Source organism: Pipistrellus kuhlii, unplaced genomic scaffold (genome assembly GCF_014108245.1).
Source record: "Pipistrellus kuhlii isolate mPipKuh1 unplaced genomic scaffold, mPipKuh1.p scaffold_m20_p_1, whole genome shotgun sequence".
In the NCBI taxonomy this organism is placed as follows: domain Eukaryota; kingdom Metazoa; phylum Chordata; class Mammalia; order Chiroptera; family Vespertilionidae; genus Pipistrellus; species Pipistrellus kuhlii.
This window is the reverse complement of record NW_023425404.1, coordinates 133,359,805-133,387,299: the sequence shown is the minus strand read 5'-3', so window position 1 is coordinate 133,387,299 and position 27,495 is coordinate 133,359,805. Positions and strand designations below refer to the sequence as shown.

The 27,495-nt window shown below is 38.2% G+C and overlaps 1 protein-coding gene and 1 long non-coding RNA gene across 2 annotated transcripts; both read right to left on the bottom strand.

Moving 5' to 3' along the window:
* On the bottom strand, nucleotides 1–23,733 carry CXXC4 (CXXC finger protein 4). The gene is made up of 2 exons (XM_036410095.2): nucleotides 22,532–23,733; nucleotides 1–4,014 (listed from the first exon to the last, which is right to left on the bottom strand). Exons 1-2 carry the CDS (start codon nucleotides 23,627–23,629, stop codon nucleotides 3,970–3,972), a joined length of 1,143 nt encoding a protein of 380 aa, XP_036265988.1. The 5' UTR covers nucleotides 23,630–23,733; the 3' UTR covers nucleotides 1–3,969.
* Nucleotides 23,734–23,808: 75 nt separating this feature from the next.
* Nucleotides 23,809–26,941, bottom strand: LOC118703279. Its single transcript, XR_004982974.2, has 3 exons — nucleotides 26,673–26,941; nucleotides 26,466–26,540; nucleotides 23,809–23,895 (listed from the first exon to the last, which is right to left on the bottom strand). It is a non-coding gene; the product is annotated as an uncharacterized LOC118703279 (long non-coding RNA).
* Nucleotides 26,942–27,495: the final 554 nt, after the last annotated feature.

Sequence of the window (27,495 nt, the reverse complement as noted above, 5' to 3'; positions counted from 1 at the left end):
TACTTTGAATACTAAAGTCCTTTATTCAACAACACATAAATTTCACAAAAACAACTTTACTGGGCAAATTGAATGTGTTTTTTAAAGGTTTTTTTTTTTGTTTTTTATTTTACAGTTTTGTACATGCCCTATAAGTAATTTTCTTTAATAAATACACTGTTTTCCAAAACTGCTTTTTTTTTAATTGCACAAGCATACATACACCTTACACAAATATCTGTAGAAAATTGAATAGATAACTGCACAGTTCAGAATAGGAGAGCACTGTGAAACGAGTACATTTTGTGGTCTGTTCCTGAAATTTCTAACTTCCTTGCAGTTGTGAAAATTGAACCCCTCCTAACATAGTAGCTGACTTCTATTCACCAGGAATACAGATCTCAGTGTGAAACTGCCAAATTTAATAAAAACAAAATCTGAAACATTTAGCTGTTACATGAGAATCAACTGTTTGATATCCCTGTGATCAAAGACCCACTACAGTTTTTGTTGAACATTATTTGACCCTAGATGGTGTGTTCCTTTAATGGCTTTCTTTTTTTCATTATTTGATTACAGATACTATCAGCTTACACACTTTCTATGCTTTAGGATTAATTGTACGATTTACATGTCAGGGGTTCTGAATAAAAGGAAAGGAATATCCTTTTCTTTGAGTGATTAGTTTATATTCATTCATAGTAAGCCCACCATATCTTGCTCCCTTTAAATGTGTTTAGAAGAAGGAAGTTGTGTATTTGGAATTAAGCAACCAGGAGATGTCTTTATATACTCTTACCATGGAGGAAGACATTTTTTTTCCTCCCAAGCATGGATACATTTCTACTTTGTACATATGCCTCCCCTTGTACACAGACAGAATTCATCACAAAGCCACTGAAGTCTGAAGGCCTGGAAAAAGGTTTACATGATGATGTTCTTGTGATGTTAGGGTGCTAAGTGACAGCTGACAAGGAAATTGACACCCAAAGATTTTCCATGCTCCCCCCAAAATGCTGACAGAATATAGCATTTCCTCATCTACCCAAGACAAAACAAGACTTCTGTGTATGTAGACCTCTCACAAACTATTTTATTTGACTTCTCTGGTAGGAAATTTTTAAGGTGTATTGATAGTCCACCCGATCTATATTCCATTTTTATGTTCTAAATTTTCTTGGTGCTGAATATAAAACATACAGTGAGGAATTTTAAAAGTTACCTTTCATTGGTATTTTAAAATCATGAAAATGTAAACCTTGAAATCATTCCCTTAGTATTATAATGATATGCTTTACAGCTCTTGGTACATAGACTTAGAGAAAGGAACTAGATTGAGGCCAGATGAGTAATATCCTTTTTCAACATCATCAACGAGAACTTTATATGCACCCTACATTATATAAATAGAGTTTTAGCACAACTAAAGAAATGGGCAGTGTAAAAGAACAATGTCAAGAATAAGAACATATAAGAGAATTAAAGAAAAGCTATACATTTCCATTTTAATAATCAACAGATTTTCTTTCATTAAAATATTGAATTGACATGTAAAACACCACATTTTACAATATACAGATTTGTAAGTTCTTTAAGAAAACGAACAAACAAAAACACATCAAGACATGCAACACTAGCATGTATTTTAGACTCTTGGTACATTGCTATGAGATCTTTGTATGCTATTGTGTGCCCAATGCAGTCTGAAGAGAAAGAAGTTTGCTTCACTGCTGTAATAACAACCATCGTTTTCCAAAAAGCAAGGCAAGCTTCTCATTCAAGTGTGAGAGTTAGTTTTCAGTTACTTGTAAAAATTAGCAAAATTGATTTAAAAATAAGTAAAATAAAAAAGGAACTAGAAATAATTCATATAGCTCTCTTCTCCCACAGCTGGAATAGAAATTCTATCTAGAAATCCTCAAAGGAATACATAGCAAGTAGAAAGTGATCTCAAAACTAATATACAGCATGTTTTAGTTTGTGATTATTTAATTCTCTTCTCTAAACGTGGATAGGTATAACAGATAATGAATTTTCCTCAAAAAGACTATTGGACCATAACTATAGACCTTGCATTCATATTCCAGGAAGTTAAAGCACACTTTAACATTAGCATTTGTTAGTGCCTTATCCATCCCTCCCTCCAGAATTCTTACGGCAAATGCTCCTTCCATTTTTTTAAAAAAATCTCCTCTGTTCTATTACTTGCAATTCAAAGCTAGAACTAGCCTTTTAAATTTATTCATCTGCTAGGCTTTCTAAAGTTTTGCAGTCTTTTTCATCACCCTTTCTCTTCCCAAGTTATTTTTCTTCATATGATACATTTTGCTAACATTTTTCAAAAGGCTAATGGATGTGTAGGCTGAAATAAGTGGATAAAAAGTGTCATTTTTTGTTTTAAAAAAATGACAGTAACATGGCAACTTTGATTCTCTATGTGTTTTTGCTAAACTCTATTTTATTGCTGAAGTTGAACAGTATCTGACCAAAAAAAAAGGGGGGGGGGAGGAAGAATCTTAGGTAACATGTCATCACAAATAATAATTGTGCTACTGGGACAGCCTTGGGAGCCCCAATTGCCATAAGCAAACCAAATTCTAGGTGAAAAGGCCCAGGTCCTATGAAGCATACTCCTTTGTGTTTAGGGGTTGTTTACATTTATGGAATTCTCTGGAACCACAGCATCCTTGATGACAAGAATGGGAATGGGAGCAATGGAACATTCCACTGAGGGCCTAGGGGAAGGCCACTGGTCCAAATGGGAGGCTATGAGAAAGGAAGATAACAAAGGATTAAAAAAACCCTCAGGTTTATGAAAGTGTTTAATTCTTTTTACTTAAAAATATACCTAGCCATGTCTCAAGGCAGAAGCTTTGATATGTTCCAATGTAAAATAAAACTACCGATTTAATATCATACATGGAATTAAAACATTTGAATACATTTTATTATTGTGTTTATTTTTCCTACCAATAATAATAATAATAATAATAAGGCAAAAAATAAACAAACGAAAAATATAGCCCATGCTGGGCTAGTAAAAAACAACAATTCAGCCATGGATTTCTCCCCCTACGATCCGATGCTTCTGTGTCCTAGAAAACACTGTTTTAAAAAATTTATACAACTGATTCTGCATATTCCAACTACTCAGGGTACTCCGCCATACAGTGCAACCCAAGACAAGTCAACTACACTAAGTATTTGGGAGGTATACCCTTCTGTACAGCTCGTTTGTAAGCAATGCAAGTGCATAACCACTACTCTAATATAGTGCTCAAAAGATTAATTGAAACTTTCATCACATCTTCCCTCCTATCGCAATACAACTGCAGGTAATTGCTGGACGCATCATCATCTTTTCTTCTTGTGAAACCTGGCATCAAGTCTCCACTGAAAGATGCATGGCAAAGCATGCCACTGCTCCTGCTGCTTCTAGAAACAACTGGCAAAAAATATTTAAAGCTAAAATTTATTGCTCCAGATTTAACTTACAGAACCATACTGTTGTGTACAAACTGTTAATCTCCATAGATGCTCAGACGTGATTGTCTCCTTGTGTCTAAACACACAAAATACAAGCTGCTATCTGTACAGTTTACAGTACTGAAACACATATATTTGAAAATGAAGTATAGATATGTACTTTGCAAAGATACATGATTTTACAGCAGGGGTTTACCCAAACTTATTTTTTACAGCCACTTTCAAAATAGACGACGACTTCACTAGGATAGCTAAATTACATCAAAGAATCAGAGTAAACAAAGTAAATGGACTGGCCAGTTCCCAGAGCTCCCAGGTTATTTTGAGATGTCTTTTTTTACTTTTCTTTTCCTCTTTTTTTTTTTTTTTTTGAAGAAACCCCTATACATAAAATGAAAATAATATCTGATATTTTCTTCAGTGGTGGACTAAGCAGTTTCTTAAAACAAGACATTAGTTTGCCCTTCACTTCCAAATGCCTTGAAAATAAGATATACTACTGCTTTAAAAGAACCATCGGAATGCTTCAGCGCTGGGAACAGGTGTTCTCTATAAAAAAAAAAGAGCAAGAAAACACGTTAAGCTTACTTTCTATACCAATATAAAATTAGAATTTTCTCCTTTAGTCTTCAGCAACAGTTTTAGTCAATAAGGTACAGCATGATGACTTGTATGCATCAACATTTAATAAAATAAAATAAATGATCAAGCTTAGAACACTAGAAACATTAGAATATTGAATCTAATGCTAGCTTATTAAATGTAATGATTAAAACTCATTGGTCTAAAAATAAAGGAAACACGGTGTAGAACAGGGATAGCCATTAGAATAAATGGGATGGCTCATGCCATTAATCAATAATAGGAGGACCAGCTAGCAAGTGTCTTTAAAATCTCTACCTGCTACATACACATGCATCCTCTGTAAGACCAATATTTAGAACTCAGTGAAGTAATACTTTTTTTATTCTGGAGAATTTCTTTTATGATAAGAATACAATAAATATTACTTCTATCACTTAACAACTATAAATGCAAAATATTCCTATAGATAATCTAATCAGAACTAGACTAATAAAATATATCACTATTTTCAAGTAAGTCTGCATATTCCATAAATTAATATCATCTATATGAAACGAACTTATACTAACCAATGATTCTCAATGGACCATAACTACCCTTTTGTACCATAAAAATGCTACCGTATTCCAAAGGAATAAGCTAACACCAAAAGTTTGAACAACTGTTTCAACAAAAAGCTAATTTTTACAATGTGTTTTTTTTATTCAATAGTAGTTAAGCTATTGAATTTCCCTCTATATGTTAACATTATAACAATACATAGTGCCACACTCTTTTTAATAAAACAGAATTTCATAGGTACATGTTGAAGGTACATAAGAAACAAGTTAAGGCTTAATTTTCTCATATGGGCACATGAGAGTTAATTTTATTCCTTGTCAAACTAGTCCAACCAGCCTGTGTAGACTATACAATGGCTGCTGAGGATAAATAAGTAAATTAATTGTATGTTGATTGTAACAAAAATATTGAGTTAGTATAGAACATGTACACACACCTTATAGAGTTAACATACAGTATTAGCAATACTTGAATTCCATATTTCAGAAAATACATAAAAAGTCCTTTCAGAAAATACATAAAAAGTCCACAAATACTTTTTGATAACTTGTTAGCTTTAATTTACTTTCTCACACATGCCTTATTTGATTGATTCAGTCCTACTATAGTAATGCCATCTAAAATAAAAGTGTATTAATTGATCAAGAAGTCAATTGAAATTTAATATATATAAAAATAGCCATTTTAGAAAGCAAAACTGTTGTCACTACCTGTACTTAACATGTTTTGTTTTTTTTTTATAAACTGTCCTCATAGCCAACACAATAAAGTTCAACATGAATGTGATAAGAACCAACTAATGGTATCTAATCCCATTTGTATATAGATATATACATATAAACAAAAATATTTAACTTGTAGAGTATTTTCTGAAAGCACAAATTAAAAGGTTGTTGCTCCCACAAAAATGCTACTTATCTTACTAATATTTTACTCTCCACTCCTTATGGTTTCATCTGTTTCCTTCTCTTCACGTCGCTGTGCATACCTGGAGACCTATTTGTTGCTTAGTTTTTTGAGAAAAAAACCTGTTTACTGCTTTCTAAGCTTAACTTTTGAATGATAAATGTAATAATGATAAATGCTCCTACATGCACTTAATCATTATTAAAGGAACTATGAATAAGAAGCAATATATTAATTCTAATATTTATGCTTCATATACACACACACACACAGTAAATGCAAACTTAGTTTGTAACAGATGCTAACTTGCTGCCTGATGCCAACTAAGAATAAATTTTATTTATGTATGCACACTTATATAAATGTAGTCATTTTTAACAAGTTAGATCCAAGCATATCCATGCAATTACAGATTCACATATGAAAAATAAAACGTGCACTTATATTCATTTATATTCACATTTACATGTATAGTATATGTCATAGAGATGCCAACTTACTCTTGGATGCCAACTGGAAGCAAGATTGTAAATATATTCTTATATAATTTTGTATCTTGATAAACATATGTTTATGAAGATAAACAAAAAATACATGGAATACATTTTTTAATTAGGTGAACTCCTCATGTCTTAGATATTTTAAAATTTCTTTTCCAGCTCTTTGCTCTGCCTGTGACCCTTTCTACTACTCACTGTTATTTATAATGTTTTTAAAAAGACAGCTTTATAAAATGCCACCTGGGCTCAAAGGTCAATGTTGTGAGAAAAAAGATAAGCACTCCTCAATGCTTGTTAGCACAAAAATTAGATAATGCAATGAGAGAAGCAGAGAGCTGGTTTTCTATACTAACATGATCTGTCACAAACAGCTCTGTGATGGGGGCATATTATGATCCATTTCTACATAAGGATATGGACAACCCACTGCTCCCAGGAAAGGAGGAAGATAAGCAAGGAAACATCTTCTCTTAAATATTTTTTCTCTTTTATATTAATATCCTTGATTGAGTTCATAAAGCCTAGAAAATGATGAGGTGGGCACCATTTAGAACAAATTTTCAAGGCATTCACGAGAAACTTGGAAGTGATAGATCTCTAGCAGTTTTACTAATAAAAAATAACAAAGCTTCTTAGTGTGCCATAGGCCACAAAACACAGGATGCACAGCCAATCTCCTGCCCAAGTTTTACTGGGCTCCTTGGAAATTTATGTTAGGCCTGGACTAAGTTCTTTTCAGGATGGGGGAAACAACACTGTCATACATAAGGTTGACATCAGGCAACATCTTGGGTTAAATTACAGCTTTCTGATTGTACTGATTTGGGGATATATCTTCTCTAATTTTGTCAGGTGATGAGGTCATCTTTATCAGAGGACTTCCATTTTAAATGATGTGGGAGCTCTGGGGATCAACGCGGGGGATTATGCACCCCGAACAGCTAGCTACCTTGGGCTTATATAAATTCAAGAGTCCCAGCTGGGGAATCACACTCCTGATGAGATTACAGTGACTTTCTGGGTCTCAGTGATGCTTGCAGGAAATCGTTATCCTGAGTGACAGGAAAGCCAGATTCCCCAGGAAGAGAAGGGGGCGGGAGGTAAAGAATAGAATTGAGTGGATGGGCATTGTTCGAGGCAGCCTTCACTGCTCATGCAGGTGCAAACACTGACGAACAGCAGTCTTGCTCCCAGGAGGCTAGGGAGCCGTCTGCAGCCCCCCTTTCTCTTTCCGGTTCTGCTGTAAAGCATCGTGTTCCAGAGAATGCATCCCTATATGAGCCAGATATGAAATGACCTTCAAGCTTACGTGAATGCCTTCTGTTTCCCTCCTAAATAACCTTAAAAAGCCAGCACATTTCTGTGAATAGAAGAATGATATAATCCAAGTCCAGAACATTTTATATTTACACACACACACACACACACACACACACACACACACACACACATATATATATATATATATATATATATATATATATATATATATATATATATATATATATAAACATTTCTTCCAGGGACATGTCCCTGGAAGAAATGTTATTCGGCTTGATTTTCATCAAACCAGCAATAAAGAAATAATTAAATGACATAAAATAGATAAGATTTCCAAAAGCTGGCACTTTAAGGATTAAGCATGTCTGTCTCTGTCTGTCTGTCTCTCTCTCTCTCTCTCTCTCTCTCTCTCTCTCTCCTGCTAAGCAGTCATGGGGACTATGGTATCTTCTGGCTGACCAGGGCTTTATATTCTCTTGTTAAAAATATATCAAGTTTAATAAAAATTTACCTCCTAAAAAGTGAATGTGGAGTATCTACAACTTTGTATATATGAAATATATTGGATTGGCTATTCCTATCTAGATACAATATGTAAAATGTAGCAATATTCTGGACACAATACAAATGAATTGTTTTTAATAGAGTTAGGCATGAGTTTTTCAAAAAGCAACTCAATGTTAAAATTTACTTCAGGATGCATGTTATAAATTAAGATAATAATTATGACATTAGCAAATTCTATAACTAAAGTAAAATGTATCTTTATATTTGCTCATACTAGTACACTTTGAAATCCAAGAGTCTCAATGATTTTCCTATGCCTTCAGAATTCTACTGTGAAAGAGGATGACTCTAATGCAGTGATTTCCACAAGGAAGTCAGTATTTTTAAGGTACCAATTTCCTTACACTAGTCAAAGAATAAGCTCCTCCAATCTCATTTTTTATTAATAAAAGAAATATGTCATCTAATAATTTTCTGATTCCCATATATAATGATGCTTATCTAACCAAAAGCAAAGCGATTTGAAACTGTACTTAGCCAATGCAGCCTCTTGTAAACCATTTTGAAATACCGTTCTCACTATGAGTTCCACTATAAGTTTTTAAACTCTTGGCTATCTAAGACCTTGGAATTGGAAACACCATCTGCATTTGACTGGCTCTTCATGCTCGGGTTTGAAAACCTTAATGAACCACTGAATGTTGCAATAAAAAGAATTTGAATTAATATGGCAAAATATAATAGAAAGTCCCATTGTTTGCTTTTAGATATTTAATTATATTTGCTTCAAACTTTGGATTTTTAAGATGAACAAAAGGAAATGAATCCCAGGTGGTGGAAAAAAAAACTTTTTTTCATGATTTAATTCACAATGGTGCTAAAATATCAAGTTATGTAGGTTAACGTTTTTACTGACAAAATTTCAAAACCTGCTTGGCTAAATAGAAAACTGTTATGAATGTAAATACACACACATGCATAAGAATACAAATCTTTGGATAATTAATTGGTCTAAAATGATACCTAGCAAATGTTAGAGATGCCGCAAAATGGTTTAGCAGAAATATTTTTCCATATCCTATTTATAAATAGCATATTTAAAAAATCATATCCAACAACTACAACAGAATTATCATGCGCAAGCACAGATAGAGCATAGGTCAGTAATTTATGATAGATGATAATCTCATAGTGCAGTAGTTTACTATTATATTCAAAAGCAACTTTAAATACCTTAATTTAAAAATATGTGAGTTGATGTATATACTGTTTTCACTTCTAAAATTACATCTAACTTAGTTTCAACCTCCTTTCTGCTGTGATATATATGTATTATACATATACAGTATATATAATATATACATATATTATATATATATCAGTTTAACTTTTCTCATAATTCAGATTCACTTCTCATATAAGCTGTGTAAGACTGGTATACTCACATCTTATTTTGGCCATTATCAATATGCAAACTAAAAAACACCTATCAATATTAGCAGTAATTGGAACGTTCAAGCCCTCTTTAAAACGAGGAAAGCACCAAATAAGTAACTGGATAATTTTATGACCCGATTTTAGGGGGCCTTAAATATGATTATAAGGAGTATTTTTCTTTTTTTATTTCCAGTTGACAGCTATGGCCAGGGTTTCTCTGATTCATGGTGGAAAGCTGGAGATGGCCTTTCGTTAGCATCGATTCCCTGTGGGCCGTGGCTCTTGCTATTGCCTTGGGACTAAGAGGGCTCTCCCTGCCCGTCCTTGAGGACCACGGCCACCTCCCGTGGCGATGGCATGGCTTTAGACCGCGATGGCAGGGCTTTAGGAGGCAAGCCCACATAACTTTGATAAATGGAAAGATGAGTTTATATAGTATGTGGCACAGGTACTAGGTCAAGTCAATATGACAGGAGAGCTGTTAGGAAATCGACTGTCCAAAGGGGATTTGTGGATGGGGTAGGAGTGAGTCAGCAGGAAGGAAAGCAACAGCTTAATTAACATCATGATTCACACTCATCAAGAAGTGACCAGGAAAGGCATTCACTTTGGCCCTCGTATCAAAGATAACTACTCTATTTAGGCAAGTCACTTGATTACTTCAAATATAATTATATTTCAGTTAATTTTGGTAAAAACACTCCAAGCCACATCATTCCAAGAAATAAGTAAATTTACTGTATTATAAGTAGGGAGCTTAGTAATTAAAATGTTCTTGGACTTACAAAAATAAAAACATAATAGAATGGTACCTGCAAAAAAAAAATTTTATTTCAAAGACCCACAAATTAAAAATGCATTTTTGAATAATTTTAAATCTTATGTATAAGAGGGAGTGTGAAAGGAAATTAAAAGTAAAATTGAGATTTAAAGAGAAAAATTTAGGCTAATGAAATCCATACTATACTGTCAAGGATGATTAAAAATATCTAAAGTCAATTTCATTTAGATCTATTCATATGTCATTTATGGATGTACATAAATATAGGTGATTATATTATAAATAAATCTGGCCCTAGCTGGTTTGGCTAAGTGGATAAAGCATCAGCTGAGGGATCTCATGTTTGATTCCAGTCAAGGCACATACCTGGGTTGTGGGCTCGACTCCCAATGGGGATTGTGCAGGGGGCAGCTGATCAATGATTCTCTCTCATTGTTGGTGTTTCTATCTCTCTCTGCCTCTCTTTTCCTTTCTAAAATCAATAAAGTGTATTAATAAATAAATACATCTGAACATACACCCACCCACACACACACACACACACACACACACACACACACACAGTCAAGACACAAGTTAAATAATCTCCCCTCAAAGTCTCCTTATTAATTCCTGTTGAATACAACAAGTATGGGTGAGATTATTGAAAGTCAGCTATTGAAAAACAAAAACATGCTTTTCATGAGCACTTTTTAAAATAATTTTGAAATATTTTGGTTTATTCTGAAGCCGGCAGTGAACTTTCCTGTTTTTTACTGAAGAGAAAAAGAAAGATTCATATAAAATATGAGGAAATAGGAAGGGAATTAAGAATATTAAGCGCCCTAGCCAGTGTGGCTCAGTTGATTGGAGTGTTGTCCCCTCCACCAAAAGGTGGACCAGTTCTATCCTGGTCAGGGCACATACCCAGGTTACAGGTTTGATCCCAGGACCAGCTGGTGTTTCTCTCTCATCTACCCCCCCCCCTCAAAAAATCAATTAAAATATTAAGAAGTGATTTTTTTTAAACTCTGATTTGGACAACCTCTAACATATTTAAATAAAACACAATAGTTAGAATTATTCTTTTATAAGAATAATTCAAATTATGGTGTTTCACTTTGATTATTATAGATCTGAGAATTTTTTAAATATTCATTTTTCTATATTATCTAACAAGTGGGCATAGGTTTAATAGATGGTCTTAAACAATCCTGCTAGCGGTTCTCAACCTGTGGAAAACACAGATATTTACATTACAATTCATAACAGTAGCAAAATTATAGTTATGAAGTAGCAACAAAAATAATTTTATGGTTGGGGGTCACCACAACATGAGGAACTGTATTAAAGGGTCGTGGCATTAGAAAGGTTGAGAACCACTGCCTTAAGGTAAGCTCTGTAACATTTGGATACAGCCATTGAACTTCATGTGGTTTAGAATCTTCTTTGACAAAAACCCAAATCCTGAGATTGACCCAGCCTAGAAACCAAAGCATGTTTCATGTCCATGAATTACTTAGAAGAATTTAGAGAAAATTTCAGACATTTCAGAAAATAATGTATGTGGTTATGACTATACTTCTGAAAATCATGTGTAATTTTTGAATTATTTCCTCTTTAAAAAGTTTTTTTTTTAATAACTGCAATTGCTGTCTGAATGAATTGTTCAAATTCACAACCACTCTGACTTTTTAATCTCTCTCCTTAATACTCTTCTGAAATAATAAAAGTAAAAGGTATAGAGTCAACAATTATTAGAATTTCATTTTATCAGGTTATTATATATTACTTAGCTTTTTAGAAACATATTTTGGGTAAGCTCATTAAGAGGATATGCACTCTTAAGTAATGTCCACTACCAAGACATTAGCAGACTCAAGTACTTAGATTCAAATTTCTCCTCAGGAAATTTGCATGAACTACTTTTTCTGTAAGTATTATGTTCTCCAACTTTGTGCAGACACAGTCTCCTCCACATAAACCAGGAAAGTAAATTAATGAGCCTAACTTTGTTTCAGGTATGGGATTTATAAGATATCATGGTTACTATTCTTTTGTCCTTTTTTTTCTAAAGTCTTTTCTAAAGGTGCATTCTGTATTTTTCAGGAATTTCTCCTTACAATCATTTAAAAATTATACTACTTTTGAACAATTAGTTGCTGATGGATGCTAGGAAGCCTCTATCTCTCTAAATGCCATAATTAATTTCGTGTTTCCCATCTTGGCCTTTCTATGTTTCTAATCACAGGCTTGAAAGAATTACTCTTAAAATAAAATTCAAAGAAAAGTAAAAGCCCTAGTTTCTCTGAAACTATTCCCCTCTCCCCGCCCTCACTGTGGTAAATAAAAACAATGCTAAATGATTCTAGTGGGTCTATACCCAGACTCATGGCATCTTTCCAAAAATGTGAGACATTAATCATTTCCACTAATTTTTTATTTAAATTAGACACAAGAAAATGAACTTGACCATAATAATCCTTCTTGCCACAGGTTCCTACTGATTTCCCTTTAATCAGTAACACTATGTCTGCCTACCCACCCACCATTTCTCCATCCTCCCTCATTCTTTTTTCCCCTGTATTCCTTTACTTCTCTCTTTCAATATGTTCTTTCTCTTATTCAAGTCAAACAAGGGTTTCCAATATTCTGTAAAATATGTTTGAAATAACAAGTCATTCTGTAGATTCTCAGTATGTTCAAATGTTTAAGGCAAGTATTCTTTTTTTTTATTTCTAAAAAAATTCTGGAGTACTACGTAACCACATGATGTAGCCAAGTAGAGATCATAGGTAACAGTTTGTATTTCTTATCTGAGTCTGGAGAAGAACTAAACTAGGGATGAATCAAGAAATCCTATGATTTTTAAATAGGTGCTGCCAAAATTTTTTAAATTTCAATTTTATCATTTTTATTGTGTCCATTTCTTTACCTGAGAACTAACATTGTAAGTATCTTGGATGAAATAAGATATAGAGTTAGGAAATTTACATGGATATTGAAAAAATAAAAATAAAAAAAAGCAGTACATGTGTTTGTGTGTTTTTATCCATAACATTAACAACAGGTCTTAGAAATTAACAGTCCCTACCTAAGCATTTGTTAAATTGAATTGATCAATGGCTTACCCCATGCTTGGTAACATGCCATTCTATATAATGAAGAGCTAATATGCTAAATAGACTGAAGGTGGAATGACCTTCCCGAATGACCAGTGGGCGGGGGCAGGACCTGGGGCTGTGAGGGCCCAGCCCCTTGCACAAATTTTATGCATCAGGCCTCTAGTGTATTCATAAATACACAGAAAAGGTACAGACCTGCTTAGGCACAGTAAAGACACACTATTTATAGAAACACATTTAAATGTTACTCTTTATCTTATGAGCATTGTTCCATTCACAAATATAATTTCTTTCCTCACTACAGACTTGTTTGATAGTGTTGTTGCTGTCACTACACTAGTGTTTTTCAAACGCTTTTGACTGCAACCAACAGTTAGAAATACATTTGACATAGCAACCTAGCACATGCATGCACACACATTTACGGATACATACATAACCAAAACAGACGTTTAACAATATGTACTCTTACTATATGTGACACACTCATATTTTCTGTCCTGCTCTATTCTAGTCTAGTTTACAAAAAATCCTGGTGGTAAACAACATACATCAGTTTCATGAACCACTAATGTGCTGTCACCTGGAGTTTGAAAAACACAGCTCCATGCCATATAAATAACATACTTATGTGAAAAGAATCACCGTGAGGAAAATCCAAAACCACTCCGCTTCATAATGAATTTAACTCTATAGATAGCAGCCTTATGTAAAATATCCAATATGCATTTCCATTGAGATGGAAAAGGCCAGTGTTCTCTGTTTTGTTTTTCATAAATAAAAATTAGAGCAAACAAAGTATTTAATGTTTACTAGGAGTTTCCATATCTGCTCACTTCTCATCCATCTACAGACAACAGAATTTTATCTCTTTTCCTTATTCTTGGCTCCATTAAAACCATCACTGAACTCATTTAACCTTATAAACAAGAACATTTCCCACAGATAGGTCTTTCCCCAATAGGCATTCTTCTGCCACTGATTTACCATCAGTCAGAACCATCATTTCCACACAATTAAGTTTACATAGTCTATTCTTTTAGAAATGTATTTCATCTCTTTTTACTATGTAAAGTTTTGGAGAAAATATATCTTCTTTGGAACTCGCCAGATTTGCTGAAATACACAGAAATGCCCATGACACTTCCTGCTTCTATAAATACACAGCCCTTTCTCTTGTCATCCCACTTGATCTCTATTCTTTTGACATTATCAATCATCCAGGATGTTTTTTAGTCCTTGAGCAAGAAATTGCACTTTCAGCACAGTTTTCCCATAGTATGGCACTTTCTTCACTTTATTCAAGATGTCTTTGGAAATATTAATTTAGATATTCAGATGCAAACGAGATCTAAAAGAGATCCAATGTTTCACCCATATTGGATGTATTCTGCTTTAACCACACTTTAGAATTATTCTACTAAATGTTTCAAAGGCATAAGTGAAGATAACGTCAGCCACAACACACACTGTTTTTCCTTGTCTCTAACTCGGCTGCCATGCCACTGAACTTGAACCTCGGCTCTGACGCCCAAACCAAATGAACTGATCAAGTCATGAAAATCTTCCTTGTTTTTATAGTTTCCATTCTCTGCAAAGCTTCTGTATCTTATCTTGACAATGTTCCTCCTAAATATGTACCACATTGCTTCCTGGCTTGAATATTTCTTTCTCTTTTGTTTTTAATGCTGTCTTGGTTGATATTCCAAATCTTTTAGGGCTTATCACAAATTTCTCCTAGAAAACCACCAGCCTTTTCTATTATTGCCCACTAACTTCATTTTATAGCTATTCTCTTATTAAAAATAAAAAAGAAAGTTCTACAGAGTGACTTCATTCACTTGTTATCTCAAAATGTATGTCTACCTGTTTTATTCCCCCTACACACATACTTATCTTCCAAAACAAAAGTAACTCTACACTATTCCAGTATTTGTTAAATATGTTCTTCAACTAGAATTCATGATAAGCATTTAACCATTTGTTCCTTACAATGATTTTCTTAAACTTACTGATTCATATTTAGAATAATCCTTTGTGTCTGTCCAGATAGAGAAAATAGTAGCCAAATGAAGGTACTGAGTTAGTAAAGCTGAATACACACACACACACACACACACACACACACACACACACACACACTCTACTACTTAATGGTGGTGGTGTGCCTTTGGTGGAGAAAGAGGAAAGGCACTAACTTGTCTAAATTGGCTCACCACATCCACTGACTATCTTGGGTAATCTGAAATTTTCCTGGGCATTTGACAGATGTAAGAACAGGAAAACTTGTTTACTGAGTTTATCTCTTTTTAAGAGAAATCAGGCCAGATCTTTGGTGAACTGGATGATTAAGACAAATGTCCGGAAAATGCAATACTCTACCTGAGCTTTAATTTTTCTACTTGCTCTAAATAACGTTATTGCACTGAATTATTTCTAAATACAATTGCTTTAAAGTCTACTTTTTATTGATGACTTTAAAATAGGAACAAGAAAACGCATAGCTTCTTTTATTATTCAAAGAACACAACCTATATGCAATATTAAAAAGATGTAAGGTACAATGATATTAGCCCCATTTTATAGGTGAGTAAATAAAGTCAGAGAAGTTTGCTGATGTATATAACATTGTTTAAGTGGTTATTTACTTGATACTACTGGCTCTACCCACAATCTATCATAAATGTGGCCAAAAGTAAATAAAAATATACTTTTTAATTATCCTATATAATCAAGAGATAATATGCTAATTAGACCAAACAGCAGAACGACCATCAGGATGACCTTCCAGACGAAGCTGGGGCTGCGAGGGCCAAGCCCCTTGCACAAATTTCATGCATCGGGCCTCTAGTACATAAATAAAAATCCAAGAAACCAGTGGAATATTTTCTGGTTATAATTTATATTTTGTATATATCAGCCAAAGAAATACATCTTTAGTATTAGTCTCTTCATAAGTAATTGTTTGCTTTGCCATTTTCTTTTAAGTGAAATCAGTGGGTTAGTTATTAAAGAATAGGAAAACCCCAAAAATGTTAAGGCTCCTTCTCATACCTGGCTATGAATCCAATGCCCTTAAAATAAATTAAGAGAAAGCCCTGAAGTTTCGCAGAGGAAAAAATATTTCTCATAATGTTTTAGAGTAGAAGTTAACAAGCCTGCTGGGATCCTTTTAGCCCCTGCAGAGCTAAGTCTTCAACATTATTAAATGGCTGTCGCCTCTGAAGTATGGTGCAACATAACTCAATAAACAACAGAAAACATATGATGCCGAATGCAGGGAGGCTTTTCGATTACCCTGCAGAATAATTCAATTTCAGGACAGGTGTTTGCATGTGATGGAACAAGATATGACTGAAGGATAAAACCACTCGTGTGCCCCTCCCCCAAGATTTTGAACCGCCTAAGGAGCATAGCATAATGTTAGATAAAAAAGGAGGTTATAATTGAGCAGAACTGCCAGTGCACAACTGAAGGAACCAAACTACACATGCACTCATCCTCAAAACTTCCTCTGATTCCAAAAATAACTTTTCTGGAAATCAATTTTTGTGGGGGTTTTTTGGTTAAAAAAAATGATATTTTCTGGAGTGCTGTGCTTCCCCAGTCAGGTCATCTTATATTCTAATAAGTGACTGAACATCACACTTATAACAATGAAAGATTTTTTGCCATTTTTCTGAGTCGAATTTTGCTTTTGTAAAAGCCAATCGAAAAATAAGAGGAAAACTAAAAGAGAAGTCATCATATCTCCAATTTGTATGTTTACATGGGACTTGTAACAAATATGAATTTAACTTATTTAATGCAATCATTTTATCTGCTGTCTGATATATGATGAGTTTTTAGCGTTTTTGTATAATCTGAGTAAAAATAAATGTCAGAAATGGAAGAGAGATACTCTTATGAAATTTATTGAATTAGCAGGCCATTTTGTCATTCTTAAAATATGAATTGTCTTCTGATAGAAGTGAACTACATATTCAGACTATCAGACCTATTGAGGTTGAACAGTAAATTCTAAGACAAATTATTTCAGAACAGATTATGAAACACTGCAAATTATTTCTAGGAAATACCCAAATGGCTTTATGTTTTAATTCTGTAACCATAAAGAATATTCTACCAGTGTTTTCAGGGTCACCCCAATATACATCTCCAGTCTCCAGACTGGTAAGCCACAGCAAACATAGATGAGATGCCCATTCTTTTGGACACTTTTCAATATTTAGTCTTACAGACTATTTTTATTAATTGTCCTGTATTTACCAGTCTGTCAGCCTGACTATATAGAACTTTTAACTTTTCACCCAGGAAAACAGTTGGCTAAGATTAAGCAAAATATGTGGCATGTAGACAGTCATCAACTCATAAAAATGTTTAAAAAACTTTTATTTCCCTCAACTTCAGATACAATTTCCATTCTCATTTAAAATATCCAAGTGTTTTTCTCTGATTAAAGTCTACAGTTTGTTGTTGTTTATTGCTCTGATGGGCTTTCTGATTGTATTTTGTCTGGTGATGAGTGAATTTCAAACAAACATTTTTATAGGATAATTTTAAAAAATGGATTTTAACTGCTTTTATTTTACTATTCTTAATTAACATTCAAAAGATTGCTTATAATTTACATGATATTTGGATAAGTTGATGTATTATTTTCATTTAGGAATTATCAAAAAATGTATGGTTCTTTAAAAACAACTTTGACTAACCTTATATTAAACCTGGTGATGGGAAGATAATTCCATCAAACTTGTATTACAGTCATACTTTGGCTACAACTATATTTATTTGGTTACTTTAGTCCAAGCTACCCTTGTCTGTGCTTTTTTCCTTATCCTATATGAAATTTTCCTTATCCTATATTTCTTTATTACATTCTAGTGTTAATATACCATTATTTTGTTTAAATATATTGAAAAGTTTTCCTTTCCTTTTGATAGTTACATATTTGCCTTTTGAGATTAAAGCGCAATTTTACATTTTCATACAGGTATGGTTTTGATTCTTTATAAACTGAACACTGAATCCTCATTTTTAAATTATGATCTAAATGGCAAACAACTAGATGTTTCCACTTAAGATGTAAAACATTTGTATGTTACCTATAAACATGCTCAAGTCACCAAACTTCAAAACCTTATGGCATGTTCAATTGTCAATTTTTTTATTATTTAACTACACGGACTCTGAGTTTGGGTGACACACCTCTTTCACTATGGTCATCAGATGAGTTTCTCCAGGAAGTAGGTGCCATCTTCCTGTTCAAGCTGCAAGCAAGGCCTGGGTCCAGAATCCCTCCATGGCCATTTAAGTGGTTGGGGCTCTTAGCACTTAGCCTGCATATGAAATGTGTCCTTCCTACCCTAAAACACTCTTAGCTATCAAGTTGGGGGCTGTATCTGTTTTTTTCCACCAAACCCCTTAGAAGTTCAACTGAACTTATGGAAAGTTCCTGTTGGCCTGTACATTCAGCAGATAAATCCTAAAGAGAAAAAAGAAGGAGAACATACTTGTCCTTTTTTTCCTGACTTTTCCAGTTCCTCAGTCTCTTCATTTTAATGTGTCCCTTTCAAGTCTTCCCACCAACACAAGGGAAGCCTGGGTAACTAGTGTGTGTGTGTGACTCACAGTAGAGCCAAGATTGGGGGCAGAGAACTCTCCCGAGGCTCTGCTTACTAATGTAATTCCATAAATCAGCTAATGGGAGAGAAACCAGATCTGTGTGGTCTCTAATGCTGTCCCACAGAGATCAATCATGTCACCTGAACAACGTTCAGGGCCTAAGAGGCTGGGGTTGCCCATGGGACAATTTTATCCCTTGAGCTATACATATCAGGTTGGGATATTTTTAAAAAGTTATGTGTCAGAAATAGAACTGCTGTGAATACAAAAACTAAAAGATTACCTTTGTATGACACAAAGTGCTATTATGCAACTTATCATAATATAAAATCACATTTCTTAAAGTATTTGGGAATATGGATCACAAGTTTTTAACATGATTTGTCATATAAGGGGGATACAGCATTCGTAAAAACTCCTTTAAATAATTAATGATGGATGATTTTTAAATTTAGTAACTGACTAAATGAATAGTGTTATGTGCCAGGATATAGTGCGCAATATCATAGAAAAATTAGATTAGTCTTGTGTGAATTGTTATCATATGAAATATATTAAGGGGGTGGTTTAATAGGACTATTTCTGAGGCATTAAGATGCTCTTAACATGAGACGAGGCAGCAAATGTGGAAATAAATAAAACAGAGCTTTGAAAAGAATGCTAGGTGGGAGGCTTTAAACAATGTGGGCAAGAATCCCAAAACAACCGTGTGAGTGTCTCTTCATTTCCGTTTACTCGCCCAGAAAACCTGAGTATGCCGCCAATCTTTGGGATGAGAATAAGTCAAATATAAGAATTGCACAGGAGGTTTGAAGGGATACATAAGAATGTAAGTAATGATTAGATCCATATGTTAATTGGAATCCGTAAGATAAAGCCAACAAATAATAACTACTGAACTCCTGAAATCCACAGGTAGCATCCAGAATTAATCCTCAGATCACCATTCTCAGCTAGAACGTCTATCCGATCTCTAAAACTTCTCCACAGATGATGAGAACTCACAGGGACCCAATGAGAAAGGGAAGCAGGCCAGCAGGAGGACTTCTCACCAGCCTACAAGCCCTGCTGCAGCTTTGGCTCAGCCATGGGAGCCCTGTCACTCTGACCTAGAACCCTAACTATGTGGTCACACATGTGTTTGAGGCAATCATGCCACCATTGCTTTTTATTAATGACCTAGATAGAATCTTAGTCAATGAAACAAACCAACCAAAAACCTCACAACTTTTTTCTTTCTTTTTGACAAAGAACATTTCACTAATAAACTTAGCCTTGAGCCATGACCCATTCTCTAGTGGGATGAGCATACAGTTAGGAAAACTTCTTCAGAGTTCTACAAAGAGAGAAATGTGTTTCCCCTCCCACTCATATCCCTTCTGAAGAGCAACAGAACTTTTAAGCACTTGGATTTTAAACAATTAGGAAAAGCAATGCTATGGAATAATATGTGATTGAAATGCCTAAGGCAGCGGTTGGCAAACTGCGGCTCGCGGGCCACATGCGGCTCTTTGGCCCCTTGAGTGTAGCTCTTCCACAAAATACCATGTGTGGGCGCGTGCATACAGTGAGATTGAAACTTTGTGGCCCATGCGCAGAAGTCGGTTTTCGGCTCTCAGAAGAAATTTCAATCGTTTTACTGTTGATATTTGTCTCTGTTGACTGAGTTTGCCAACCACTGGCCTAAGCTATCACAAGATTGTGGGGAAACTATCAAAAGGAAGAAAAAGGAAATTTATGAATGTGTTTAGACTGATCAATCAGCATAGAAACTAGTACAGAAAACCTATTGGCACTCACATTAAGCTCCTTCGGAGTGGTTGTTGACTAATTGAATCAGAATTACTCATTGGTCCTATCAACTGCATACCCTAAATTGGTATGTAGGCAGCACCATGGGTCTAGCTATAAAGACAAGGCCTACCAGCAACACCAAATCTATAATTATAGATAATATCTGTAATTCAAAAGGAAAAAGAAAAGCCAGGTGATACTTATCAACCAGATTCACAGGAAATTTCAGGATAAACTCAATTTTCATTTCCCATGGGCCTTAGAGACCGAGAGATGTTACAATAAATTGATCTAAAAAAGAGAACTCAAAAGCTAAAAACTAACTTTTGCGGCCTAAGAAAAGACATGCACCTGCATTTTAATCATGGTTATTCTCTTTGCTTAAGCAGAGTTGCCAGAGAAAATGAAATAAACTGCTCTGGAGTAAAGTCAAACTTTCAACAAAGAGATGAGTACTCATACAAAGAGGAATAAATACAACATTTTGATGGAACCAATCACAATCAATAATCCTATCAATATACACTGATTATTTTTGGAATCCCAAAGTATTTTTTGCTTTACTTTATATTAATAAAATTTTGTTGAAAAACCTGTATCTTATTGGTGTTCAAACTGCAACAAGAATCTCCAACTCTTAGCTTTCATTCTCTTAAAGACCAGTCCTTTGTGGATAAAACTCCTTTAAGCAGTGTTCACAATTTTTTAAAAGAACATGTAGGTGCCCTTCTGATGATAACTTGTGAGAGCCACTATCACCCTACAAACCAACCCACAGAATACTCCCAAATGCTAAATCTACCACCTATGGTCTCATATTCACATGATCATCTAGCCATCTACTCTGTGAAATTCATCAAGAATCCAATTATGATTATTTGTCCATATTTCTATGCTAAAAATACCGCCAAAACCATTTGCCTGTGGTTTTCCATTTCCGCCCTGCTTGTTTTGGTCAGGTTACCATTGATGTGTTTCCATCAAACACATCACTTTTGTATTTAACATAATTAAAAGTCTAATTTAACATTTACTTTAGTGATCATCAATACATTGTCTCTCTTAAGGACATCTAGGAAAAGGAAACTATTATGGACCATACAGGGTATCAACCAGAACTGTGCTTGTTTATAGAACAATTCTGTGGCCACAAAATGGTTACTTTGTCCAAAGCAGAGCCCAAAGCATGTATCTTTTGGCAACTGAGCTCTTTCTGGAACTATGTAAAACAATTCTTGAGTAAAATTAGGATCACCTGTATTACTTGAACTAATTGTATTCCTTTATTCTAAATCAACATCTCTTTAAAAATTGCAGGTGGTATTTGGCTTTCTCAAAAAAAAAAGAAAATACTAGGTCTTCAGAAAATAAAATGGGAGCCATGTTGAAGAGAACTATTCTAGAAGCAGGTAGAAAAATCCCATTTAGAATCCAAGTATTTCAGCTTTCATGATTACTCTGTGTGTGTGTGTGTGTGTGTGTGTGTGTGTGTGTGTGTGTGTTCCAATGGGCACATAGGCTTGTGTGCCACAAACCGAGTCCTCACTGTTATAACTGGGCCACCAGTGAGCCTCTCCTAGCCAATCAAAGTATATAGAATGTGATGTGTCCAATCCTTTGGGCAGAGATGCTTTCAAAAATAATCAGAAGGGGAGGGAGGGGAACCTGTTTTACCATCTGAATGTGAAACTTATGATTTTTTTTTTTTTCCAAACCAATTACATTAGGTTTCCCCTCTGAGATGAAGAGGAGGGACGCCCTTCCCCTCTGGAGGGCGGGTCCACAGGAAGTGCAGCTGAGGAGGTGGTGACGCCTGTGCCCTCCAGCACACCACCTACCAGGGCACCTCACAACCTGAAGGAAGAAGCTTCAGGGAAGGGGCACTGCATCTTGAAGCCAGACAAGAAGCCCTGGAGGGGAGAGGAGAGGGGGGAGAGCAGGGAGGGGGGCAGACCGGGAAACAAGAAATCATCTCCTCTGACCTCTAGCGAAGTGCCCGGTTTTTTCTTTAGCTCTTCACATTTCCTAAATTTGCAGATCTGGTGTCCCGTTTTGCGGTTCCTGCAGCTGCTGCAGACGCCACAGTTGATGAGCCTCTTGCAGGGCACGCAGACCCCGCACCTTTTCCTCTTCTTCTTGGCCGGGTTGGCCCCGCCGCCGGCTCCCCCGGAGGAGGACGAGGAGGAGGAGGAGTGGTTCTGCGGGCAGTCCGCCAGGTTGGCGATCTGAAACGCGCTGTCTGTGACGGCCGCCGAGGCCGCGGCGGGGGAGTGCAGGGCTGTCATGACGATGACCCCCGGAGGTAACGAGATGCCCCCTAGAGCCGGGATGGCGGAGAAGGTCCCCACGCGCTCGGGGAGATTCATGATCTCCGCTTCGGCGGCGCCGCATTTGAGCTTGTTCATGCATTCCCCCGCCAGAGGTCTGCAGTGCTCGGGGGACAAGGTGGAGAGGAAATTAGTGTTTGCCATTTGCAGCGACGGCTCTGGCGGGCAGCCAGCCTTGGCCAGCCGCTGGGAGTCGTTCCGGTGGTGCAGGCCGGTCCTGCCGCTGCCGCCGCCGCCGCCGCCGCCGCCGCCACCGCCGCCGCCACCGCCTCCACCGCCGCCGCCGCCGCCGCCGCCCGCGGGGAGGATCGCCGAGGAGGAGGCGGAGGCGGAGGCGGAGGCGGCGGCGGAGGAGGCTTTCCTGCCGCCCCCGCCGCCCCCGCCGCCGCCCCCGCCGCCGCCCGCGCCCCCGCCGCCGCCCCCGCCCCCGCCGCTGCCCCAGAGCATGGCGGTGGCGGCGGCGGCGGTGGCCGCGTTGTCGCAGCTCCAGGGGGACATGCCGATGCGCGCGGCGGCCGCGGCGGCGGCGGCGCTGCTGGGGAAGATGGGGGTGGTGATGCGCGCGATCTTGGCGGCCTGCGGGAAGGCGCCGCCGTTGGTCTTGTAGAAGGAGGTGGCGAAGGAGCGGTAGCGCTCCATCTCCGAGTTGTAATCCACAAGGCTGTTGAGGGCGCCCTCGGGCAGGTGGCTCTCCTTGGGCAGCCCCGGCGCCTCCGGGCCCGGCCCGGGCTCCACGCAGACGTTGGTGTTCATGGTGCAGGGCGGGAAGAAGGGGTGCAGGGTGGACGCGGGGAGCGCCGCCGGGTCCGACGCCGGGGCGGGGAAGGGGGTGATGGTGGTGGGGTCGGGGCGGCGGGGGGAGGGGGAGGTGGGTGCGGGCGGGGAGAACAAGGTGAGGGCTGCTTTTTTTTTTTTTTTTTTTTTTTTTTTTTTTTTATTCCTCTCTGGGGCGCATCTCCACCACGGGCGGCGAGCTCCCAGGCTGGGTCTTCCTTGGCATTATCCTCCAACTGTTACAACTAAAAGAAAGAAAGTCATTCCAGCGGGCTGCACGAGGAAGGAGATTGCAAATAAATAAACGCCCCCCCCTCCTCTTCTCCCCCGTTATTCCGCCACAGACACCCAGAGCTCCCACATTCCCCGTCAGGTCGTTTGCATAACAATCATCAAGACATGCCCCCCCCCCCACCCTCCTCTCTTACCAACCGCGCTCCCCCCCCCTCCTCCCTCCCTCCCTCCCGCACACCACAGCTCCTCCCCGCTATTCTTATAACCCTCCTGAGAAAATGTATTAATAGCCCAGATACCCAAGGAAAGAGGGAAAGCCGGGGGTGACAAATGCCGAGGGAAAAGGGCAATTGGAGTGCTAAAGACATGCAAATCAGGGGTGGGAGGGCGCTACTACCTAGAAGCAGAGGGCATTTAAACATTATGAAATGTGTGAACAAGTGCCGCCTGGGCATGCAAATGCTGCAAAGTAGGAAACAGCCATGGCTCAGCGAGGGAGGGAAAACGCACAGGAAATTAGCAAATGAAGTACGGAGAAAGTCTACCATGCATCCGAGTATAAACTGTAAGCAAACACAATACAACTGAGAGCCAGAGAGGCTGCCCACATACAGTCTGAAGGAAAAGAGGCAGGGGGGGAGAAAAGAGCTACCAGCTGCCACAGTGTCCTTCTGTGTCTGCGGTCATTAGTTTGAATCCCAGCACAGCTGGCTCTGTGAGGGTCTTAATTCAAAGGACCAAGGACAGGTCTCAATTGGACCAGCCATTTGGTGGTGGGGCTTGGTGGGGGTGAGAGGATGGTGTTCTACTTGTTTAAAAGAAAGAAAAGATGGAGTAGATTAAAAAAAAATTTTTTTGAAGTAGCACAAATAATGTCACAGGTTTTAAACCAAGTGCACGCAGCCTCCATAAGAATATTTTCCAATAATTCCTAATGGAGGTTCCTGTCTCTTCCCAAGACAGCACAAGGAGAAAGCATGGGACTTTTTTTTTTTTTCTTTTTTCTTTTTTTTTTTTTTTTAGAATTTCTCACAGTCACTGGTTTTTACATTAAGTAAATTAGGGAAGGTGTTGTTTACCTGAAGAAATAACCATCAAAAATTATGTTTTTCTTTTGCTCCTATTAAGAGGAAAGTTTAATGTTAACTGGACATTTGCATTCATCTCTTTGCTTACAAACCATTATTTTGCTGTAGGAAGAGGTATCTTAGTTGTTTATTTCAAAGGGAGAGGTACACCACAGCCTTTTAAGAAGAAAAAGCAAGGACATAAAGTGTATACTAAACTGAAAAACCAGTTTCTTTGTTTCCAGATTGTTATTATTTTTAGGCCAGAATATCTTTTTTGTGACATCTTTTGAAGCCCCCATATGGGTCTAGAATGTGGAGTTGAGGGAATTCTAAATGGGGCCCAGTAGTCCCAGCCTCATATATTCAGTTCAAAATGGATATCAATTATAGTAATTATGCTTATAATTAGATTAATGAACCATTTATGCCCAAACTCCAAGTGCAAAAACTTCAAGACCTGCTGATGAGGTGCCCTAAAAAGAGGGGGTTTGTGTAAACAAATCCCTATTAGGCAAAGTAAATCAAGATAAGGAACCTCACCCCGCGGCTGGATTAGAAGCTAGCAGGCATCTTTCAATCACAGCAAGTCCCTAATCAGTCAGGAACCACCTCTGTGGTTTCGCATTAGGAAAAACTGCTCCCTTCAGAGCTCTGATGGCAATACAAAGGGTACCCCCAAAATGCTCCTGGCTAAATATTCTTCATGCTTGGGAGGGGGTGGGGGAAGACACACAGCAAGAATATGCATATAGCTTCAGTTTCTGCGAATCACATTATAACTCCAAGACCATAATAACTGCTACCCAGTAAAAAAAAAAACAAAAAAACTAGTTATGCCAACCATGCACTAATATCACCACATTGAATGGAGGGAAAATTTTCAACATTTTAGTCTTTCGACCTTGTTCCAAATAAAGAAATAATTTAACAGCTTTTTTTTTTTTTTTCCAGAATATGAGTGGTGTTCCCAAACAGAAGCTCCCCTTGCTTTTCTTCTTGCCATCACCTCCCCCCTTCTTCCCTTAAGGTTTAATGTCACCAGAAACTGTAGAAAATGACTGTGCCCAGATTCCAGGTCATTATTGTTTAATCAATGCCTCGCTGGAGCATGAACAAGGTCCCTAAAACCGCAGCTATTGTTTGGATTTTTCTTCAAAAAGCAAAATAAAACACACAGAGATAAACTAGAGTCCCATTCCAAAGCTGAATTAGACACCCACACTTCAGGATCCCCTTTTGCCTTGAAACAATGTGACTGTACATGTCTAATATGGTACGTAGCAGAGACACAGAGATCAAAGGTCATATTTAACATTCAGGAGGAGGGGCGGGTGCAGATTAATTAATAAATTAATACAGCGACGCCTTTTATAGCTGGAGTCCAGCATTAAATAATCTACTTTTACAATCCCAACGGACAGCACACATTTTTAAGAGGAAAAGAAAAATAAAAAATAAAAATAAAATAAAATAAAAAGAGAGCCAGAGAAAGAGAAAGAACAATCACTTACCAGTCTCTTTTTATTTGGGGAGCCTTAGAATTTGCAGACGCTGCCAGTCTGCCTTTAATTAGTTGCACATCACCCCTAACACAAAGAAACACAAATCCAGATGTGTCTTGGCAGCTCCCAATTACAACTTTAATACTTGTAAACAAACTGTTGGGGAGGTGGGTGGAGGGGAGATAAATAAATATGCGGATCAAAAAAAAAAAATACCTGTAAATGGCTTTTTTTTTTCTTGTTGCGGAGAGGAGGAGGAGGAGGAGACGGTGGTGGTGGTGGGGGTGGAAGGAGGAGGAGGCGGGGGGAGGCAGGAGCGGAGTGTGAGTGTCTGTGTGGGAGCGCGGGGCTGTGCTCGGTGGTCTCTCCTCTCCCGGCGCGTCGCTCTCCGTCCGTCTCCAGTCGCTGTGTGCGAGGGAGGGAGGGAGCCGGGGAGTCTCTCCCCTCTCTCTCTCTCTCTCTCTCTCCTCTCTCTCCCCCTGCCCCCCCTTCTCTCTCTGTTTGTGTGTGTGCGTGTGCGCGTGTGGCTGCTGGGGGAGGGAACGCGGAGAGGGGGCGGGGGCAGGGCGGGGGCGGGCGGAGGTGAGGACGCGGGGACGCGGGGACGCGGGCCCCCGCCGGTGATTGGCTGGGACCGCGCGGGGCGCGGGGGGCGCACGCGGCGGCTCCCGCAGGCCTCCCCGGCCGCCCGCCACGCTCCCGCCGCCCGCCGCGGCGCCCCCGCCCGCCCGCCTCCCGCCCTCCGCGCGGCTCGGCTCCGGCTCCGGCTCCCGCCGCGGCGCCCGGGCTGCTGATGGTTTTCTTTGCCGCCGGAGATAATTGTCCCTGGGCGGGCGGAGGGCGTATCCGCCACCCGCGCTGCGTGGGGAGCGGGGCGGGTGCGGGTGCGGCGGGGAGGAGGGTGAATAAACTTGTCTGGGTTTCCAGGCTGGGCGAGTGGAGAGGGAGGTGCGGGAGACGGAGGGAAGGTCGTGCTGCGAGAATGCTCTTAGCACCTTAGCCCGAGGCATGGAAATCCCTCTCCTGGTGCAGCCAGGAG